The 21,587-nt window shown below is 45.6% G+C and overlaps 1 protein-coding gene and 2 long non-coding RNA genes across 3 annotated transcripts; all 3 read left to right on the top strand.

Moving 5' to 3' along the window:
- Nucleotides 1–2,125: 2,125 nt before the first annotated feature.
- LOC124461705 lies at nt 2,126–3,033 on the top strand. The gene is made up of 3 exons (XR_006955216.1): nt 2,126–2,161; nt 2,229–2,347; nt 2,411–3,033. It is a non-coding gene; the product is annotated as an uncharacterized LOC124461705 (long non-coding RNA).
- Nucleotides 3,034–13,997: 10,964 nt separating this feature from the next.
- LOC124461704 lies at nt 13,998–15,033 on the top strand. The gene is made up of 3 exons (XR_006955215.1): nt 13,998–14,045; nt 14,115–14,233; nt 14,297–15,033. It is a non-coding gene; the product is annotated as an uncharacterized LOC124461704 (long non-coding RNA).
- A 5,907-nt stretch (nt 15,034–20,940) lies between these two features.
- On the top strand, nt 20,941–21,560 carry LOC124461703 (leucine-rich repeat protein 1-like). Its single transcript, XM_047013207.1, has 2 exons — nt 20,941–21,164; nt 21,222–21,560. Exons 1-2 carry the CDS (start codon nt 20,976–20,978, stop codon nt 21,558–21,560), a joined length of 528 nt encoding a protein of 175 aa, XP_046869163.1. The 5' UTR covers nt 20,941–20,975.
- The last annotated feature ends 27 nt before the right edge of the window (nt 21,561–21,587 follow it).

Raw genomic sequence — 21,587 nt, 5'->3', positions numbered from 1 at the left:
TTCTTTGTTGTCATGGTCAGACATGGAGTTAAAGAATCTTAGGCAAGCGTCATTGTATATAGTTTCTAGAGGTTTGGCGTTATGTTTTTCTTGAATTTCAGAGTTTGGGCAATAGATGTTCGCATTTGTTAGCTTTCTGAGCAGTTTATTGTGAGTTCCGGTGAGCTTTTTGAATAGGGTGTTAGATATTAGGCTACCCCATATGGGAATAGCGTATGTCCAAATAGGGACTAAGATTTGCTTGTAGATAGTGACCTTGCAGCGGGTGCTAAGATGGCTTTTAGCTCCCCCGAGCCATTTGTAGCGAGTATAGGTGGACTTGGCTTGAGCACAAAGTTTGGCAATATGGGTTTTAAACAGGAGTTTGCTATCAACAAGGACTCCCAAGTATCGGCACGAGGACGTATTTTTAATAGGTTTGTTATTAAACTTAACAGTGGCAGCTTTAACAGCAGGTGAGGTAGATCGTCTGGAGAAGACAACATGAACTGTTTTACTCACGTTGACTGTGAAACACCATTTGTTGGACCAGGTAAAGAACTTGTGTAGGTAATTTTCCGTTTTATTCATGGCTACAAGGGCGTTTTTATCGGTCGAGATGAAAATAGTATCGTCAGCATATGTAGAGAGCAGAGTGTCACCGTGTTTATAGGTCGGGTAATATTCGATCAGGGTTTCATGCTCAATTATGAACTTTGGAATTGGCATGTCTGACGAGTATATGTTGTATAGCAGGGGTCCCAAAACACTACCCTGAGGGATTCCTGCTAAAATTTTCCCATCACGGGACATAATACCATGGTTACCGCGAACGGAGAACGTGCGATCCTTGAGGTAACTGTCCAGAAGTTTGTATAGGTTAATAGGTAGTAGCTTTATCAACTTGTTACGCAGACCGCAGTGCCAAACTTTGTCAAACGCTTCTGTAATATCGATGAATATAGCCGATCCATACAGTTTGTCCTCAAAAGCTCTCTGGAGGAATTGTGTAACGCGAGCTAGTTGATGCTCGGCCCCATGAAATTTGCAGAATCCAAATTGGTGGTTAGGTATGGATTGTGAAAGACGGTTACATTTAAGGAGCCTCTTGGCAAGCAAGGATTCAAGTATTTTTGAGAAAGCAGGAAGCAAGCTTATGGGGCGATACGAGCTAGCTTCAGAAATTGGTTTTTTTGGTTTTTTTACCATGACAACTATGGCTTTTTTCCACACTAGGGGGAAGTGGCCAAAACGTAGGATGCTGTTGTATATTTTGAGTAAGAAGATGATAGCTTTGAGTGGGAGAACTTTGATTAGGGCATTGTTGATCCTATCATATCCTGGTGCTTTTTTGTTGATTAAGCTATCAATCTCTTTTTTTAGTTCAGAGAGAGTGATGGGCTTGACAAAAGGTGAGTTGCTGGAGTCAAAGTTGGCGAAGGAGCTAGCGATGGAGTGGTGGGTTTTACATGCATACTCCATGAGCATTTTTTGGGCAAGGATGGCATTTGTTTCCTCGTTGATTTTGGCCCTGTCAAGGGAGATATTTGTCAAGTTGGGAGAGAAACGCTTCTCTAACTGGTCAGTAAACAGCTCCATTTTACCTTCAGGTGATCTTGTCCATACATGCTTCTTGTCTACTCCGCTAGGGATCCTAAGAGGCCAGTTAGGAAGGGGCTGCCGTTTTAGTTTGTTGGTTAATTGCCACAGCTTGTGGGGTCTGTACCGATCAGAGGAGTCTATTTTACATAGTTTTTTATTTAAGTGTTTGTTTTTTGATAGGCTTATTTCTTTGTTTAGTATATTTTAATGTTTTTTTACGTTCAAAGTTTCGTGAGAGGCATTATATCAATTTTATTTAAATTTTATGAGTTGTCTAAGTGGCCTAGTCATTTAGTCAACTGAACAACGAGGATCCGGGTTCGAATCCCAGGCTAGTGTATGGATGTAGTTTTCGTCAAAGCCGAAGGCCTTAGTTGCCAGTGCTTGTAAAATATAGTTAGGTTGATAGTTTACCACAACTATATCCTATACTTTAATACAATCTTATTTAAATTTTTTGTTTTAATAATTTGTGCAATTTTTTATTTATAGGTATGGCTACTCCGATTCGGAACGATTCGTATTTGAATCGTGAAATCCTCTACCTTCGTAGAGGTTTAGTGGCCAGGGCTGCAGCATGGTGACTATTGTGTGAAGATATTAATCGCGTCCTCAATGTCTAATCCAGATTCGATTTCCATATTTAGGTGGAGGGAGTCGCTGAGGGTGTTTTGGAACAGTTTAATGTTAGATCCTACAGGCAAAAGTCTTCGATTGTCAGGAAGTAAGTTTGGGTGCTGGTCCATCGTGATGTGTACAAAAACAGGTAAGTGGTCAGAGGATAGTTCGCATATAGCTTGAGTACTTAATCTGTTGTGGTTTATTCCAGAATAAACTCCAAAGTCAATGGCTGAGGGATTTTTTCGCCGGTCGTGTGGGAAATGAGTAGGACCACCCGTCGCCAGGATGTCCACTTTCTTGTCAGCCTGGATCTCTTCAAGGAGAGTTCTGCCGCGTTTACATGACCTTGAATTACCCCACTTTTTAAGGTAAGGCGTTTGATCCGCCTGGCCTCAGTCTTTCGATTGAGGCCGCTTTTTATTTTTTGCCCTTTCACCTACAAGGGTATATAGCAAAAATTAAAATTTAAAAGGCCGTTACAGCAGCAGGGGCGGGGGGATTAAAATTATCTTAAAACTAGATTAATACTAAATAAAAAATATACAATAAGACATTAGATTAACATTTAGTTTTTAGCGATTTAGGTAAGATAGTTTGTAGTATGATAGATTTAAGATTATGTTACTTTTAGCATAAGTAGTCAAGTAGGTAGCAATTTTTTAATAATAAACTTGGCGAATAAGAATTTGGTGCTAAGGTGGCTACAAAAACGTGGCGATTAATGTCGGGGAAAAAACTGGTTTTCCCCCACACTGGAGAAAAAAGTAGGGAGACCCATATTTTGGGTCTGAGTAACACTAGTTTTTTAGCTTGGCCGTTGGCGCATCAATTGCGAGCAAGGCTTGGCTTTAAAGGCTAAAAGTTTTAGAGCAGTTAGCTTTTAGTTGAGTTAGCTTTATAGGCTAGAAGTTTTAGAGCAATTAGCTTTTAGTGGAGAAAAACATAAAGAGACCAAATATTTAAGTAAAATAAGCCAATATTGGCTAGAGTCGTAAGGCATCATTTGAGAGTGTTTGTGGCGGGGCGGAAGGACCCGATATAGTATCAAGTGGTTGGCGGGTGCCAATATCTTCAGGGTCTCGTACGTGAGTAGAATGATTAAAACGCGCGAAAACTTCGTTTTAATTCTATGTTTGCTTTATTTAATTCACAAGATATACCGACACACACACGAAATGGTTCGGTTGGCAAAAAGTGACAAATCGCAAAGTATAATATACAGGAGGTGAACGGGTGTTCGGGTGAAAATCTCGATTCAGTATAATGGCGATGCCCATTGGAAAAAACCCAGTCACCCCTCCTGGTGTGACCGTAGATACCGAGGATCAAAAAACCCTCCTCACTCTTCACTGCTCTTCGCCGCTCACTGCTGTTCACCCGGTGGCGTGAACATACCGCCCCCCTTGCAACATGTTGCAATTGCCACCCTGGACATATAAAGGACGGGGGACGGCAACGTTCTGGAGCGCCTAGATCCCACAGGAGCCGGAGACGACCCATCCGAACACGGTGCTTTGGGCTGCGGGAGTACCGCTATGACCGGGCACACAGCCTGGTTGGATGACCTCAGGATAGAGGTCTGCCCCGAGTACCACGGACACCGACGCCGGCCGATAGAAATAGGGGTCGGCCAGGATCAGGGTGGCGAATTTCTCCCGAACCGGCGCCGCCACTTCCCGGATGGGAGTGCGGATGAGCAAGTCCTCTTCGACCCGGAATATAACGTTCCGTCGGAACGTCTCGTCGGACCTCGACTCGAGGACGGCCGTACAGGCTTGGTCGACCCCGACCTTGGTCACAGCTAACCCCAGGGACCGGGCAAAGGAGCGATTGATGCGGCTCTCAGCCGCACACGCATCGAGAAGGACGCGGGTCTCGAAGGATTTCGAGCCATTGCCCAACCGGAGAACTGCGGTTGGCAGGACAGTCGTCGTCCTGGCGTGGAGCAGGGAGGATAGAGAGATTTCGGGTGCGCCTTCTGGGGAAGCGGAGCGGTCGGACGATGATCGGGAACAGGGTTGTAGCGGGGGTGCAGCACGCCCGGAGGGGGGTGATTGGCTGCGACGCCGGGCGGAGGCACGTTGTCTCGGCGGTTGGTCGGCCATGTGGAGCAGGGTATGGTGACTTTGCCCGCATCGTCGGCAACCATGGCGAGTCCGGCACGCGTCGGATGAATGCTCGTGTGCCAAGCAATTGGGACAATACTTATTGATCAGCACCGCCCGGAGCCGCTTTTCCCCTCGGAGGTTCAGGAAGCGCTGACACTGCCGGAGTGCATGAACCCCCCGACAGACCCGGCATCGGTACACGTTCGTGCCCTGCGGAGCAGCTCGTTTGCTGCGGTGGTGCGGCAGACGTGTGGGGGCCATGTCGCTATGAAGGGGGAGCTGAACGAACTGTAACGAAAGAAATTACGTAGGGGGGAGTGAAGCTCCTTGAGGTACTCACTCTTCCAGCGGCGGCAGAAAGCCTGCTGGATTGCCTTCAGTCGCTGCCATCGGTTGATCAGTGACATAGGCTCGACCAGAATTTCCGGTTCCGCAATGGATAAGAGCGGTCCTCCAATCAGGAAATGTCCCGGGCTTAGGGCCAGCAGGTCCTCTGGATCCTCGCTCATGGGAGAGATTGGCCTGGAGTTTAGGCACGCTTCGATCCTACACAGGAGAGTGGAAAGTTCCTCGAAGGTGTATTTGACAGTGGACGAGGACTTGTAAAACAGGGTCTTAAAACTTTTGACCCCTGCTTCCCACAGTCCTCCCATATGGGGCGCGCTTGGCGGAATGAACTGCCAGGATAAAATGTGCTGGGGAAATGCCTTCATTATATCAAGCTTGGTGGCGTTCAGGAAATCTTGTTCGAGCGCCTTTGAGGCCCCTACGAAGGTTTTGCCATTGTCGGAGTAAATGCGCTGTGGGCATTGTCTCCGTGCGACAAACCGAGAGAAGGCTGCAAGAAATCTTTCAGTGGTGAGGTCGGAGGTAGCCTCGAGATGGATTGCCTTCGTGCTGAAACACACAAAGACGCAGACATAACCCTTAGTTATGAGACACGCACGCCCGGTGTAATTTTTGATCTCGAACGGCCCTGCGAAATCAATGCCCGTGTGGGTGAAGGGCCTGGAGTACGTGATCCGTTCTCGAGGGAGATCACCCATCATCTGGGTCTGTAGTCGTCGACGATGAACGATGCAGACTTTGCACCCCTTGAGGAGGGACTTCACCATGTTCTTGATCCGTGGGATCCAGAATTTGGTGCGCAGATACCGCACCATCAGTTGATTGCCGCCATGCAACGTGATGCGGTGGGCGAATTCGACAAGCAGGCGAGTGAAATGAGTACTATAGGGGAGGAGAATAGGGTGACGTTCATCATATCGGAGGGACTCGGCGGCCCGGAGTCGTCCGCAGGAGCGGAGTAACCCATGCTGATCGAGAAATGGATTCAGATTGAGTAGCGTGCTGGATGATGGCAGGGGTCGCCCTTCCCCCAGGGCCCGTATCTCCGCGAGGTATTCCCGACGCTGAGAGGTCCGATTCAAGGCGCGCTCGGCGGAGAGAAGTTCGTCATTGGTGAGGTGAACCGTGGAAGGCGTCGAAGTCCTTTTGGTGGCGAAGCGTAGGATGTACGCGATGACTCGTAATGCCCTACCATAATCCGAGAAACGTTCGCTGACGTCCTCGAGTAGGGTGGTCGCGGTGGTGTGGCACTGGACTCGTTGCTCCAGCTGGGTGTCTGGGAGTTCGTTATGGGGAGTTGGCCAATGCTCGGGGGCTCGCTGGAGCCAGTCCGGCCCATGCCACCAGAGGCTGCTGGCCGATAACTCGGCCGCGGAGACTCTACGGCTCGCCAGATCAGCGGGGTTGTCCTCGGAACGCACATGTGACCAGCTTTGGCCACTGGAGCTTTTGGAGATGCTGGATACCCGATTGGCCACGAAGGTGGACCAACTGCACGGGGGTTTATTGAGCCAAGCCAACACGATGGTAGAGTCGGTCCAAAACTGGGAGGTTGCAGGTGGGATTGGGAGTTCAGGAACGATCGACGCCCAGAGATCGGCTAGTAAAACCGCTCCGCACAACTCCAGCCGAGGCAGTGAGACTGTTTTGACTGGAGCTACACGGGTCTTAGCCGTTAATAAATGGACGGCTACTTGATCGCCGCACCGAACCCGCACATATAGGGCTGCTCCATACGCTTTCTGTGACGCGTCACAGAAGCCATGAAGCTCCCACGAGAGCTTATCGCTGGTGTTTAGCCAACGGGGAATGCGGAGTCGACTGAGGCCTGGGTAATCCTGCAGGAATTCGTGCCATTGCTGCAGCAGGAGAGGCGGCAGAACATCATCCCAGCCCAGTTCGGTAAGCCAGATTTGTTGCATGAATATCTTCGCTCGGATGACAAATGGGGCTAGCCAACCAGCGGGGTCAAAGAGTTTAGCGATATGGGACAGAACCTGCCTCTTGGTGATCGACTCCATCAAGGGGGATCCGCTACGGTGAAGAAGAAGACGTCTTCGGCAGCTTGCCAGCGGATGCCCAAGGTTTTTGCAGTGCTCGCGTCTTCCAGCTCGAGAAAGTCCTCTAGCAGCAGGTGCTCTCTCGGAATGGCTTGAAGTACTTCCTTCTTATTGGAAGTCCACTTCCGAAGCGGGAAGCCCGCAGATTGGAGGGTCGCTTGAAGCTCTCGTATGGCGAGACGGGCGTCGGCTTCAGTGTGAGCGCCGGCAAGGACATCATCAACATACATGTAGTTCCGAAGGATTTCGCTCGCCTGAGGATACATCGCTCGCACGTCTTGTGCCAGTTGTAAAAGGACTCGGATCGCCAAGAATGGCGCGCAGTTAACCCCAAACGTGACAGTTTGTAACTCATAATCCTGAATATTGCCGCAGCGGTTTCGGTAGAGGATTCGCTGAAAGGGGGTATGCCTGGGGTCGACTCGGATTTGTCGATACATCTGCGTTATGTCGGCGTTGAAAACGAATTGAAAGAACCGCCATTTCAGTACCTGAAGCGTGAGGTCGGCCTGAAGAGTGGGGCCGGTGTGCAAGACATCGTTGAGGCTGACGCCTTGTGTGGAGGGGCTCGACGCGTTAAATACCACGCGTACCTTAGTGGTGGTGCTATCGGGCTTAAACACCGCGTGATGGGGGAGATAGAAGTTTTTCCCACCTTGAGGCGGCGTCACCCGAATCATGTGACCCAATTCCTCGTACTCTTGAATAATGGCATCGTACTGCGTTTTTAGGACGTGATCCTTGAGAAGGCGTGCTTCATTCCGCAGGAATTGAGCCAGCGCGATCGGTCTTGAGTGGCCCAAGTCAACGCTATTCGGACCTTTGAAGGGTAGGGACACAACATATCGACCGTCCTTTCCTCTTTGGGTGGTCTCCTGGAAGTTCCGCTCGCAGAATACGTCATCCTCCTTTTCCGGTTTTGCGGGAAGGTCTTCCACCTCCCAAAACTTGGTGAGGAGTACATCAAGTTTTGCTTCTGGCCTAACTCGCGTCTGTGCCGCGAAAACTGATCGAGACACCGGAGGGTCAGGCATGATAGCTCCACACAGAACCCATCCAAAGATGGTTTCTAGCCCGACGAACTCACCAATATCCTTTTTGATCCGTTCTCCGAGGATGTGGGGAAACAGGTCAACACCGATAATCATGTCAATAGGCGCGGGCTTGTTGTAGTACGGGTCAGCCAGGGGGCGATCGAGGCACTGCGTCGGAACCGTATTAAGGAATGGAGCTGTTGGAATGGCCCCTGAAAATTTGGATACGACCAGGGCGGAGACCTCGATCTTGTTCAGTCTGTCACACGGGGGAGACAGCATTAGCAGACACACCTTGTCGGCGCAGCCTCCATCACTCTGGCCCATGCCAGTAACCGCAGCGTCTACTGGGTAGAAGGGGGGCTGGACCATGCTGAAGACACGCTCGGAGAGAAAAGTTGAATCGGCCCAGAGTCGATCAACGCCCGAATATGGTGATCCACACCACGATGGTGCAGAGTGACAATCGCAGTGCCTAAAAGGCCTCTGCCTGGGGTAGATGCAAAATAACTTTGAGCATTTGTGAGCTGGTTGCTCGTGGACGGACCCTCTGTGGCGCTGGATGGTGGGACTTGCGCAGCGGACGGCGAGGACACGGACACATCACTAGGATGAACAGCGTATGATGACGTTCCTTGCAGGTATGGCAATTATGCGCACTGGAGCAGCCCTTCACTTGATGACCGCGGGCAAAACAGTTCAGACAAAGTCCCTGCTGTCTAATGGTTTCCAGCCGCCTGTGAACAGGCATATCAAGAAAACTAGGGCAGAGCCGTATAGGGTGATTCTCCCGATGGCACAGCTTACAAGAAGCCGGTTTGAGCTGGGCTTTCGCGGGGAACGCTTGGACCTTCATCGTTGCAGAGGATTTGCGGGGGCCAAAGGGGATGGCTTGCACACTTGGGCCCGACTTATGTTCTTCGGTGGCATCCAGGACACGATACCGATCGGTAAGAAATTGGTTCAAATCGGACCAATTTGAGACGACAGTCTTATTTGGCACTGATTGCTCCCACAGGAGGATTGTGGCCTTCGGCAATTTGCTAGTGCAGATGGCGATAAGTAAGACATCCCAATTCTCCGTACTAACACCCGAACGCTCAAGCGCGGTAAGACCCCCTTGAAACGCAGTCTGCAGCTCTCGCAAGGATTTGCCCGACTCTTGTGCCACCGCGGGAATCTGAAGGAGTTGTCTGGCTTGAGTCATGACAAGCAGACGGCTATTTTCGTACCGTGCGGTGAGGTTCTCCCACGCGGCCTGGAAACCCTCATTCGTCAGGGGGGACTTAGCTACGATGGTTCTCGCTTCCCCTCGCGTCTTGGTGTTCAGGTGATAGAGCTTCTCCACTTGTGACAAGTACGGGTTGGCGATATAAATGGCAGCGAACAAATCGCGGAATGTGGGCCATGTTAGGCTGTCGCCATCAAATGTCTCCACCTCACACGGAGGAACTCTATGCCCCGCCGGCCTCGACGGAGCGGTGGGCTGACGCATAAGACTCGTCATCTGTGCCGAGAGCTGTTCGATGCGTTCTCCAAACAACGTCCCGCATCGCACATACGCCGCATAAGCGTATTCGTGCTTCGCCTTGATGCGGCTTATGTTTGCCAAGCTTTCCTCGTCGGTTTGGACTGTCAAGGCCTTGTGACAACGGGAGTGTTCCATCTCGACAGTTGACCACAGCGATTTGAGCTGCTCTAAGTGCATTTTAATGGAAAACAAGGGCACTTCAGAAGTTAGAGCTTCACTCTCCCGAGCTTCGAACAGAGTCAATGCGTCGCACGCCAGAATGAAATCGGAGAGGGACATTCTGGAGTGTTCTCTGCGCTGTTGTGATACGGATCGGGTGACGGGAGCGCCAGAACAGTGCGTCACAACAACGTGCGGGATCTGGGTCTGGGTTGAAAGCTTGGAACGACCTTTGTGTTCACTCGAGTCTTTAACCGAGAATCTGCGACCCTGAGGGAGGCTGGACGAAGACGGACGGGATCTTGGGGATTCGCTGCGGCTGCGAACAGACGAGAACTTGCGCGAAATATCCGTACGCTTCACGGTCGCCGGAGTTATCGGAGGCCGAACCTTCTCCGGAGTGGAAGAGGGAGACGAAAGACCGTTAGACTTCGGCGCAGTCTTGGACGGCTCCGTGGACATACTCAGGGGACGACCTTACCGTCGAACACCGAGTTTGTGGGTTTTGAGAAAATGAGGAAATGAGGAAAATTTGAGGAAATGAGAAGTGGACTGTATGAGGACGCAAGAGCTTTCTCACGGTGCACCGCAGGATTGCGGGAGAATTATCTCGCGTGCGGCTCGGAAACGGAGCCCTTTTAATGGGGATAGATGCGGAACAATATACGAACGCACGAGTGCGGATCAAAACTTGCACGTAGACAAAGCTAAATGATTACAAAACAAGTTTGTATGGATTCGTAAGTAACGCTGGGAGTACGTATAAAACAAAATACGGAGGAAATATATAAATAAAGATGTATAGGATGAAAGAAAATACGTTTTTGTATAAATCTGGATCTGGAAAAAATTATATATATAATTTATAAATATGGACGGATGTATAAATATGGGCCCGATAGTGCTGGAAAAAATATATATATGTATTTATTTATAAATATGGGCGGATATATATATGAGCGCAAAAGGCTGGCCGGAAAAATATATTTATAATTTTTGAGTATGAATGGATATATAAATATGGGCCCGATAGTGCTGGAAAAATATATATGTATTTAGTTATAAATATGGGCGGATATATAATTAGGCGAAAAAAGGGAATCGGAAATAATGTGATTTGAACTTGGCGCGCTTGAGCCGCCTATCGATATCACGACTCGACTCACGTGTCACCACTACTCCGAAAACAGCTGTCGGCCGTTGTTTATATTTTGATGTTGTTGTTTAATTATGTTAATAATTTTTTTGTTTGTGGTTGTGAAAAAAAAGAGAAACCCAATAACAAAAGAACGCTTTTACACACCGCGAGTGTTGTGCGCGAAGGCAAACAAAACAAACGATCAATGCATGTGGACAAATGCTTGATCTATGTATGTACGTACATGCATAAGTACACAGGTGAGTATATAGATATGTGTGCACACGCGTTGTTCACAACAAAAATAACGTAAGTAATTGTCATTTAATTGGAGGTGGGGTGGTGTTAAATCAATGCGCGACACCGAAATGGATTATGTGTTGTGGATATGTACATACATATGTGCAATGTATGACTATGTAAGTATGTATGTACATATGTAAGCAAGTGCACCGGTTTCCAAAGACGCGCGTGGGGAATTAATTTCGCACCTAATTCGAACGCGCAAGAAATCGCGGTGCATACGTTAAGTGCTATTAAAAAAAAAACAATATTTTTTTACCTTTTGTGTTGTGGTAAATGTGTGAAGGGATTATATGTACATGGATATGTACATATGCGCGTACATCAACAGATGACGATGTGTGTATGTACGTAGATACGCGCGTGCGGAAATTAGTTTGGCATTAAAAATAATTATTTCAACACATAAGAAAACGCGGTGAACACTTGGATTATTATTTTTTTTCTATTTTTTATAACACTTAAATATTTTTTGTTTTTAACCCTTTACGCGGACTTGGCAAACAGCTGTGGAAATTACATGTACATGTGAATGCATATGTAAAAGAGGTGGATTTGGACAAGTGCGGGGAAAAATATAAATAAAGAAATGGAAATGTAATGGAAAACGAGAACGTTGGACAAACACGCTAAGGATTAGGAACTACCATGGACCCTTGGAACAGGTCAGGTATGTACATACAATATGTAAAAGTGTGTAGGTCGCTATGGAGAAGCGGGAAAACCTCACACTTTTATTAGTATGTAGGGGCAAATGAAACGAATAATAAAATTTTGTACTTATCAGGAATTCCGCCGATGCAAGCTGGAGGAGCGGAAGGATATCCGGCTCGAAGGACCAATGTTTGTGGTGGGGCGGAAGGACCCGATATAGTATCAAGTGGTTGGCGGGTGCCAATATCTTCAGGGTCTCGTACGTGAGTAGAATGATTAAAACGCGCGAAAACTTCGTTTTAATTCTATGTTTGCTTTATTTAATTCACAAGATATACCGACACACACACGAAATGGTTCGGTTGGCAAAAAGTGACAAATCGCAAAATATAATATACAGGAGGTGAACGGGTGTTCGGGTGAAAATCTCGATTCAGTATAATGGCGATGCCCATTGGAAAAAACCCAGTGACCTCTCCTGGTGTGACCGTAGATGCCGAGGATCAAAAAACCCTCCTCACTCTTCACTGCTCTTCGCCGCTCACTGCTGTTCACCCGGTGGCGTGAACAGAGAGCAAGGCAAGAAGTTAGCTTTATAAGGCTGAGATTCAGAGTCTTTGGCTTTGGTTTAGCCAGAATTGGCCGGCATATCGATAATGCTCTGAAATGTTGATGACCTATCGATAAGTCATCGATATGGGTCTGATGGCGAAGTTTCCGCATGTGAGCTGGAAAGAGAGCGACATTTATTTGTAAACAATAGGAAAATATAGGTAAGTAAAAAAAATATAAAATTGACAATAGTAATAATTAACATAGAACATTTTAAAAATTAATATCAGATGCCATGCAGGAACATGGCGAGTTCATGAACGGTGGAGTATTCTGGCGACGACAGAGTAAAGCTGTTGGGTCGAGAACAGCTGGCGACCTTTGGCAGATTTTGTTGCTGCAAGGTTTTGCGAAACGATCCGTTTTGCATTTTTGTTGGTGTTGCTGCCCGACCGGGTTTGCTTGCAGGTAAGTGTTTGTTGATTAATTTAATTTTTTGTTTGACTGTGAAACATCATTTGTTGGACCAGGTAGAGAACTTGTGTAGGTAATTTTCCGTTTTATTCATGGCTACAAGGGCGTTTTTATCGGTCGAGATGAAAATAGTATCGTCAGCATATGTAGAGAGCAGAGTGTCACCGTGTTTATAGGTCGGGTAATATTCGATCAGGGTTTCATGCTCAACTATGAACTTTGGAATTGGCATGTCTGACGAGTATATGTTGTATAGCAGGGGTCCCAAAACACTACCCTGAGGGATTCCTGCTAAAATTTTCCCATCACGGGACATAATACCATGGTTACCGCGAACGGAGAACGTGCGATCCTTGAGGTAACTGTCCAGAACTTTGTATAGGTTAATAGGTAGTAGCTTTATCAACTTGTTACGCAGACCGCAGTGCCAAACTTTGTCAAACGCTTCTGTAATATCGATGAATATAGCCGATCCATACAGTTTGTCCTCAAAAGCTCTCTGGAGGAATTGTGTAACGCGAGCTAGTTGATGCTCGGCCCCATGAAATTTGCGGAATCCAAATTGGTGGTTAGGTATGGATTGTGAAAGACGGTTACATTTAAGGAGCCTCTTGGCAAGCATGGATTCAAGTATTTTGAGAAAGCAGGAAGCAAGCTTATGGGGCGATACGAGCTAGCTTCAGAAATTGTTTTTTTTGGTTTTTTTACCATGACAACTATGGCTTTTTTCCACACTAGGGGGAAGTGGCCAAAACGTAGGATGCTGTTGTATATTTTGAGTAAGAAGATGATAGCTTTGAGTGGGAGAACTTTGATTAGGGCATTGTTGATCCTATCATATCCTGGTGCTTTTTTGTTGATTAAGCTATCAATCTCTTTTTTTAGTTCAGAGAGAGTGATGGGCTTGACAAAAGGTGAGTTGCTGGAGTCAAAGTTGGCGAAGGAGCTAGCGATGGAGTGGTGGGTTTTACATGCATACTCCATGAGCATTTTTTGGGCAAGGATGGCATTTGTTTCCTCGTTGATTTTGGCCCTGTCAAGGGAGATATTTGTCAAGTTGGGAGAGAAACGCTTCTCTAACTGGTCAGTAAACAGCTCCATTTTACCTTCAGGTGATCTTGTCCATGCATGCTTCTTGTCTACTCCGCTAGGGATCCTAAGAGGCCAGTTAGGAAGGGGCTGCCGTTTTAGTTTGTTGGTTAATTGCCACAGCTTGTGGGGTCTGTACCGATCAGAGGAGTCTATTTTACATAGTTTTTTATTTAAGTGTTTGTTTTTTGATAGGCTTATTTCTTTGTTTAGTATATTTTAATGTTTTTTTACGTTCAAAGTTTCGTGAGAGGCATTATATCAATTTTATTTAATTTTTTTGTTTTAATAATTTGTGCAATTTTTTATTTATAGGTATGGCTTCTCCGATTCGGTACGATTCGTATTTGGCAGGTCTCTTCGTAGAGGTTTAGTGGCCAGGGCTGCAGCATGGTGACTATTGTTTGTGAAGATATTAATCGCGTCCTCAATGTCTAATCCAGATTCGATTTCCATATTTAGGTGGAGGGAGTCGCTGAGGGTGTTTTGGAACAGTTTAATGTTAGATCCTACAGGCAAAAGTCTTCGATTGTCAGGAAGTAAGTTTGGGTGCTGGTCCATCGTGATGTGTACAAAAACAGGTAAGTGGTCAGAGGATAGTTCGCATATAGCTTGAGTACTTAATCTGTTGTGGTTTATTCCAGAATAAACTCCAAAGTCAATGGCTGAGGGATTTTTTCGCCGGTCGTGTGGGAAATGAGTAGGACCACCCGTCGCCAGGATGTCCAGTTTCTTGTCAGCCTGGATCACATCAAGGAGAGTTCTGCCGCGTTTACATGACCTTGAATTACCCCACTTTTTAAGGTAAGGCGTTTGATCCGCCTGGCCTCAGTCTTTCGATTGAGGCAGCTTTTTATTTTTTGCCCTTTCACCTACAAGGGTATATAGCAAAAATTAAAATTTAAAAGGCCGTTACAGCAGCAGGGGCGGGGGGATTAAAATTATCTTAAAACTAGATTAATACTAAATAAAAAATATACAATAAGACATTAGATTAACATTTAGTTTTTAGCGATTTAGGTAAGATAGTTTGTAGTATGATAGATTTAAGATTATGTTACTTTTAGCATAAGTAGTCAAGTAGGTAGCAATTTTTTAATAATAAACTTGGCGAATAAGAATTTGGTGCTAAGGTGGCTACAAAAACGTGGCGATTAATGTCGGGGGAAAAAACTGGTTTTCCCCCACACTGGAGAAAAAAGTAGGGAGACCCATATTTTGGGTCTGAGTAACACTAGTTTTTTAGCTTGGCCGTTGGCGCATCAATTGCGAGCAAGGCTTAGCTTTAAAGGCTAAAAGTTTTAGAGCAGTTAGCTTTTAGTTGAGTTAGCTTTATAGGCTAGAAGTTTTAGAGCAATTAGCTTTTAGTGGAGAAAAACATAAAGAGACCAAATATTTAAGTAAAATAAGCCAACATTGGCTAGAGTCGTAAGGCATCATTGAGAGCAAGGCAAGAAGTTAGCTTTATAAGGCTGAGATTCAGAGTCTTTGGCTTTGGTTTATCCAGAATTGGCCGGCATATCGATAATGCTCTGAAATGTTGATGACCTATCGATAAGTCATCGATATGGGTCTGATGGCGAAGTTTCCGCATGTGAGCTGGAAAGAGAGCGACATTTATTTGTAAACAATAGGAAAATATAGGTAAGTAAAAAAAATATAAAATTGACAATAGTAATAATTAACATAGAACATTTTAAAAATTAATATCAGATGCCTTGCAGGAACATGGCGAGTTCATGAACGGTGGAGTATTCTGGCGACGACAGAGTAAAGCTGTTGGGTCGAGAACAGCTGGCGACCTTTGGCAGATTTTGTTGCTGCAAGGTTTTGCGAAACGATCCGTTTTGCATTTTGTTGGTGTTGCTGCCCGACCGGGTTTTCTTGCAGGTAAGTGTTTGTTGATTAATTTAATTTTTTGTTTGTTTTCAGGTACTGGTGATTTGGCTTTGGCCAGTTTTGTTGGCCGCATGTTGGTATTTGGTGAGTACCGCTGACTTTTAGCTTTGTCGATAATTATAGTTGTTTTAATTTTAGTTGTTTCGCCGTTTTCAGGTACGTCTAGTGTATAAATAGGGGTTGCTGCTGTAGGCGAGTAATTTACAGGTGAGTATTTTGTTGATTTGGTATATTTTTGTAACAATTTTTGCTTTCTTTCAGGTGCAGGCGCATTAGTTGCACCCAATGGGGCGGCTGCCAGACGAGATTTAGCACCAGAAAGTGTAGGAGGGGCTGCAAAAGGTGCTGCTAAAGACTGCAGCTGGCTTTCATATAAGTTTATGGTTTTTTTAGAGCGATTTTTTGTTGATATTTTTTGGCTTTCAGGTGTAGCCGCTGCTTGAGGACCAGGACCTGCTGCTGCTGATGACTATAATTTGCAGGTAAGTTTGTGTGAATTTTAGGTGATTTTTCTAACGATTTGTGTTTTTTTCCAGGTGCAGGCGCTAGCAGAGGACGAGATGGACCAGATGATTGCCAAGATGCTGCACGAGGACTCGCAGGCGGTGCTGCTGCTGGCTGACATGGATTAACGGGTGAGTTTTTGTGATTTTTCGGAGATTTAGATAATGATTTTATTTTATTTTCAGATGGACGAGCTGCAGACGGACTAGCTTGACAAGATGCTGGACGACGTAGATGAGACGATGCATACGACGTTGGACAAGGAGCTGCTGTTTGCTGTAGTGTATTTTCAGGTGAGCATTTGTAGATTTTAGTTCATTTATTTTAAGATTTGTTTTATTTTCAGGTACTGGTGCATTAGATGAGCGGAAATCTGGACAGGTCGACTGGCGAGGTGGTGCAGACGGTTGCTGGTGGACTTCAGGTAAGTTTTTGTTAGCGTTAGATTGCATATTCATTGTCTCATGCCCAAATTTTCTTTCCTTTTCATGATTCATTTGCCTTTCTTGCCGCTCTGGGCGCTGGTCAACGACAAATTTTGCCAGTTCAGCCTTATAAAAGGCACAGCTCACATAGGTGGCTCTATGGCCATCTCCGCAGATGCCACACTTTCGAGATTGGCCATCAGGAGAGGGGCATTTGTCGGATTTGTGCTGGCCAGCACAGACGGAGCAGAGCGGGGAAGGCAGCAGTACCTGGCTGTATGGCCAAAGAGGAGGCAGTTTTTGCATTGGGGAATCTCCCTTCGGCCCCTTTGCCTCTCGACGCGTACCTCCTGGCTGCCTAGGACCTTAATTTTAAGTATTTCATCATGTTTATTGTCATTATGTTTGTTAATTTCAATTAAAAAGACATTCATTGGCCTCTTAGTTCTGTAGTTTGTTAGTCTTTTGATGTATTTTGTCTCAAATCCTAGCTTTTTCAGGTCACGACGGATAGCTTCGCATTCAGTGGAGTGGTGTAGATTCAAGATGGCAAATCTAGCACCTCGTTCCCATCTGGGCTGGTGAGTAAAAAAGGCAAATTTGTTTGCCTCCAGGGTAGCTTTTATTTTGCCATAGGTGTCCATTGTTTTGGCCGTGATTTGAGTCAGGCCGTTACTCAGCCGGGCCAGGTGATAAAGGGAGAGAATTTCCAATTCTCTCTTTTTTTTTACTTGTATGGCCGCAGTTGCAAAGCCAAGTGGTTGGCTCCCGAAGGAGTCAACCATCTTTTATTGTTTTTCGCCCCCTATCAGGAAGCATATACAATTACAATAAAAACGAGCTTAGAAATAATTTACAATGGCTTATTAATAGTGTGAATGATTAATATATAAGACATAATGTTTGTTGGGTGTTACTGGTAGGACAAAAAAAAAATTGTGGGAAATTTACATGGGAAATTTTTTACATGCAAGTAAATAAATGCTTCTGGGTTATACCAAGGGCCATAAAAACAACTAGAGGATCAAGAACCAGTTGCAAGCTGCAATAATTATAAAGAATATAGTATTTACAAATATTGTTCATTAATAGTGATTAGTATAATTGTTTCTTGCAGGTTATCAGTTCGAATCATATCGATTCATGGCGTCATTGCAGTTGGCAAAATCATTGAGGCAGCGCTCTTATTGTCAGGAAAATTCACTCTTATAGGCAAGAAGTGAGTAATATGTGTTGTTTTTTTTGTCATAGGCAAACATTTCGGCTTATTTCTGTCTCTCTTCTCGGATTGGACTATGTGAGACCCCAGAACAATGTATGCGTGCCCTTCAGCCCCAGTATTGGAGGTTTTGGGCCGTCAGGAGAGCTTGTTTGCCTGTGGAGTGGCAGCACAGTAGGCTAGCAATTGGTGCGCGGCACTGGAGAAGCATCTGTTCCATCTACAGGCTCGTTTGGAGGAAAATAACTAGGAGCGGGAGGGCCAAATCCCTTCGACCGCAATGTAGTGCTTGAGCAGGCATTGCTTGGATGATAGGTCCATATTGACTGCCTGCTGGCCAGGCCTGGTACAGGCTGGCTGAAAGCGGGAGGGCCAAGTCCCTTTAACCGCTGTATGGAGATTTTGTCAAGGTCAGCTGGCTGAAAGTGAGTAAGTAAAGAATTAGCAGTTTTTTGCACCTTCATGGGTGGTAATCTCTCATTTCTCATCTCTCATTTTCGTTTCAGCTACTTTCAATCTCATTCAGGAGCTCGTTTTCAACTCGCTCAAGATTTTTGAGAGTTGGTCATCATTAAGGGTGAATCTTTCCCCAGGCTTGAGTGGAGGCAGGACAAGTCGCTGGATTTGGATTGGCTGGCCCTTCAATCGCTCTTCTATGTACGCGCGATTTCGTGTGCCTCTTTTAAAATCTCGAAACAGGCCGTTGATCACGTGTACTTCCATGCGCACAACAGGTTTGTTTAGTTTCGATTTTTCCTCCTTTTGTTTTTTGAGTTCGTTTCTCTCAATAATTTTTTGTTATCTTAGGTGGCAATCGAATCTGATGAGAGATGGGGCGCCATCAAAATGGGCCGTCGCCTCCCGCATTGCATGCCGATCTAGATGAGTAGTTGGAGATTGCTGCTGCTGTGTGTCAACGGAAGATGAAGTCCGTAGCTGGGAGGCCTGTGCTGCTGGGTGGTGCTGCTGGACGACCACTTGATGCTGCTGCGTATCCATTTGCGGTGAGTATTGAATATTTGCTGTCATTGGTGGAGCTGGAATGTCAGTTTGCTGCTGCTGAGTGTCAGCAAAAGATGAAGCCCGTAGCTGAGAGACTTGTGCTGCGGGCTGATGCTGCTGGCCAGCCAGTTGATGCTGATTCAGCTCCGCCAATAGCTGAAGATGTTGTATATTAGCTGCATTTGAGGAACTGGAATAGTTTTCTGCCGTTGAGTGTCAGCAGAAGATGAGGCCCGTAGCTGGGAGGCCTGTGTTGCGGGCTGGTGCTGCTGACCAATAAGTTTATGCTGCTGCTGCGCCATAATTTGCTGTGAACATTGTATACTTGCTGCAGTTTGAGGAACTGGAGTCTGAGATTGCTGCTGCTGACTGTCAGCAGTGGTTGACGCCTGTTGCTGAGAGGCCTGTGCTGTGGGCTGGTGCTGCTGGCCATCTGATTGATGCTGCTGCTGCGTCGCCAATATCTGTAGATATTGTATATTTGCTGACATAGGAGCTAGATTTGTGGATTGCTGCTGCTGGTGTCGATAGGAGTTGACACCTGAAACTGAAAGCCTGTGCTGGAGGCTGACGCTGCTGTCCAACCATTTGATGCTGCTGCTGCATCGCTATTTGCTGTAGATGATGTATACTTGATGCAATTTGATGAACTGGAGTTGCTGTCTGCTGTTGTCGTGTGTTTGCAGGAGATGACGCCTGTAGCTGAGAGGCCGGTGCTGCGGTCTGGTGCTGTTGGCCAGCTGGTTGATGCAGCTGCTGCAACGCTAAATGCTGCAGGTGTTGTGTGTTTGCAGTACTTAGAGGAAACGTGGTTGTAGTTAGCTGTTGCTGGGTGCTATTTGTGGTAAGAAAGTTCTGTGTTGGTGCTGCACATTGCTGCTGGTTTGGCTGTTGAGTGAGATGAGGTGTATTTCGGGCTGCTACCATTTTCTCTAGTTGAATAGAGTATCTAGGCCAGGAGAGCCTTGTAGGAGTAAAGGTTTTTCCAGGATATTCCTTACTTCTACATTTGGGTGTTCTAGAGTGGAGATAGCAAATCTTACGCAAGCCGAGTCATATTTGAGTTCCATGGATTTAACATTATGTTTGTCGCGAATATAGGCATTTGTGCTGAATATATCCGAGTCAGTAATTTTTCTCAGCAGTTTGTTGTGCGTTCCACAGATTTTTTTGAATAGAGTTTCCGAAACAAGGCTGCCCCATACAGGAATAGCATACGTTAGAATGGGAACAATAATTTGCTTAAATATTGTGACTTTACATCTTGTGCTGAGGGAGCTCTTTACGCCAACAAGCCATTTTAGGCGATGATAGATAGCTTTAGCTTGAATACATAGGTGGTGACTCCTAGATATTTATATTGATTAGCGTTTTTTTATAGGTTTTTCATTGATTTTTATTAGGTAAGATCTTAGAGCAGGGGAGATGTTTCGTTTTGTGTATAGGACACGAATAGTCTTATCATTATTTATCGTAAAGCACCATTTAGTTGACCATTTGGTGAATTCATTTAGGTATTTTTGCGTTTCCTGATGGCCATGTAGGCATTTTTATCAGTAGATACGATTATAGTATCATCTGCGAACGTTGACAGTAGGATGTCAGGGTTCTTCTTGGTTTCACCTGATACCATGAGGAAGTCGTGTTCAAAGATATAATCAGAAATTGGCATGTCAGACGAATAAACATTGAAGAGAAGGGGGCCCAGAACACTGCCCTGTGTATTCCTGCAGTGATTTGCCAATTCTGGAATATTTGTCATCTGTGCCCCTGACTGTGAACGATCTATCCTGCAGATAGCTTTCAAGAATCTTGAACAAGCAGTAAGGCAGGAGTTTGGCCAGTTTATTCAATAATCCTAAGTGCCACACTTTATCAAATGCTTCAGTAATGTTACAATATAGCAGAGCTGTATTCTTTTTGTTCGAGTGATTTTTGTAGTAACTGTGTGACCCTTGCGAGTTGGTGTTCAGTGCTGTGGTTTTTACGAAAGCCAAATTGATGGTTTGGAATTGCTTTGCGAAAAGTTGAATACAAATTATATTGTTCAGACCAAAGATTAAAAAGGGGGCAACGTTACAAGGTCAAGGACAATATCGAAACTATTCACACGAAATACGTTTTGGATGGCAAAGCAACGATTGCTTTCAAGAAGCCCTCACTGAATCTGTTGATTAAATGTGATCCCATTCAGCTGAAGGGATTCCTGCAGACGCTTAAACTGGGTATGGATGCAAGGATGTCATCAATTTGAGACTAAATACAGTCACTGCCATGGCACAAAAATCAAAGTTACAGACGAAAATGGCTATAAATCGTCACAGTGACTATCCCATCAAGGCCTTTCCTCGATATCTACAATCCCTAACAATAGACAATACGCAATTGGTTAAATTGAGCTATCATATATGCTCCTTACGGAATCTAACCCACCTGGATGTATCCAACAATAAGTTGCGTAAGGTAAGGAAATAAATGAAAGACAACTTTAGCATCTTCAAACTAAATTTAAATTTCCAGTTACCTGTTGAACTGGGGAGATTACACTTGAGCAAGCTCGTCCTCCATGACAATAATCTGGGTGAAATGGACGATTGGTCATTTCTAAATGGCAGCAAATTACGAGACTCCCTGCGCGAATTGGATTTATCGGCCAACGATTTGACATGTTTGCCTTTGCCTGTGGTCAAGTGCCACGAATTGGTTAACTTGAATCTCAATTACAATAATTTGACTCATCTACCCTTTGCCATACGTCGCCTGAGAAGATTACGCTCGCTTTACGTATCGGAAAACAAATTAAAATCCCTGCCAGCTGCCATAGATGATTTACGTATTGAATCTGGATGTTTGGCGTAATTCATTCAAGGGTCTCAATGTCTTGGA

The sequence above is a fragment of the Drosophila willistoni genome, unplaced genomic scaffold (genome assembly GCF_018902025.1).
Source record: "Drosophila willistoni isolate 14030-0811.24 unplaced genomic scaffold, UCI_dwil_1.1 Seg606, whole genome shotgun sequence".
Lineage (NCBI taxonomy): Eukaryota > Metazoa > Arthropoda > Insecta > Diptera > Drosophilidae > Drosophila > Drosophila willistoni.
Note: the sequence above shows the minus strand (reverse complement) of the source record. Positions and strands in the feature narration are given on the sequence as shown.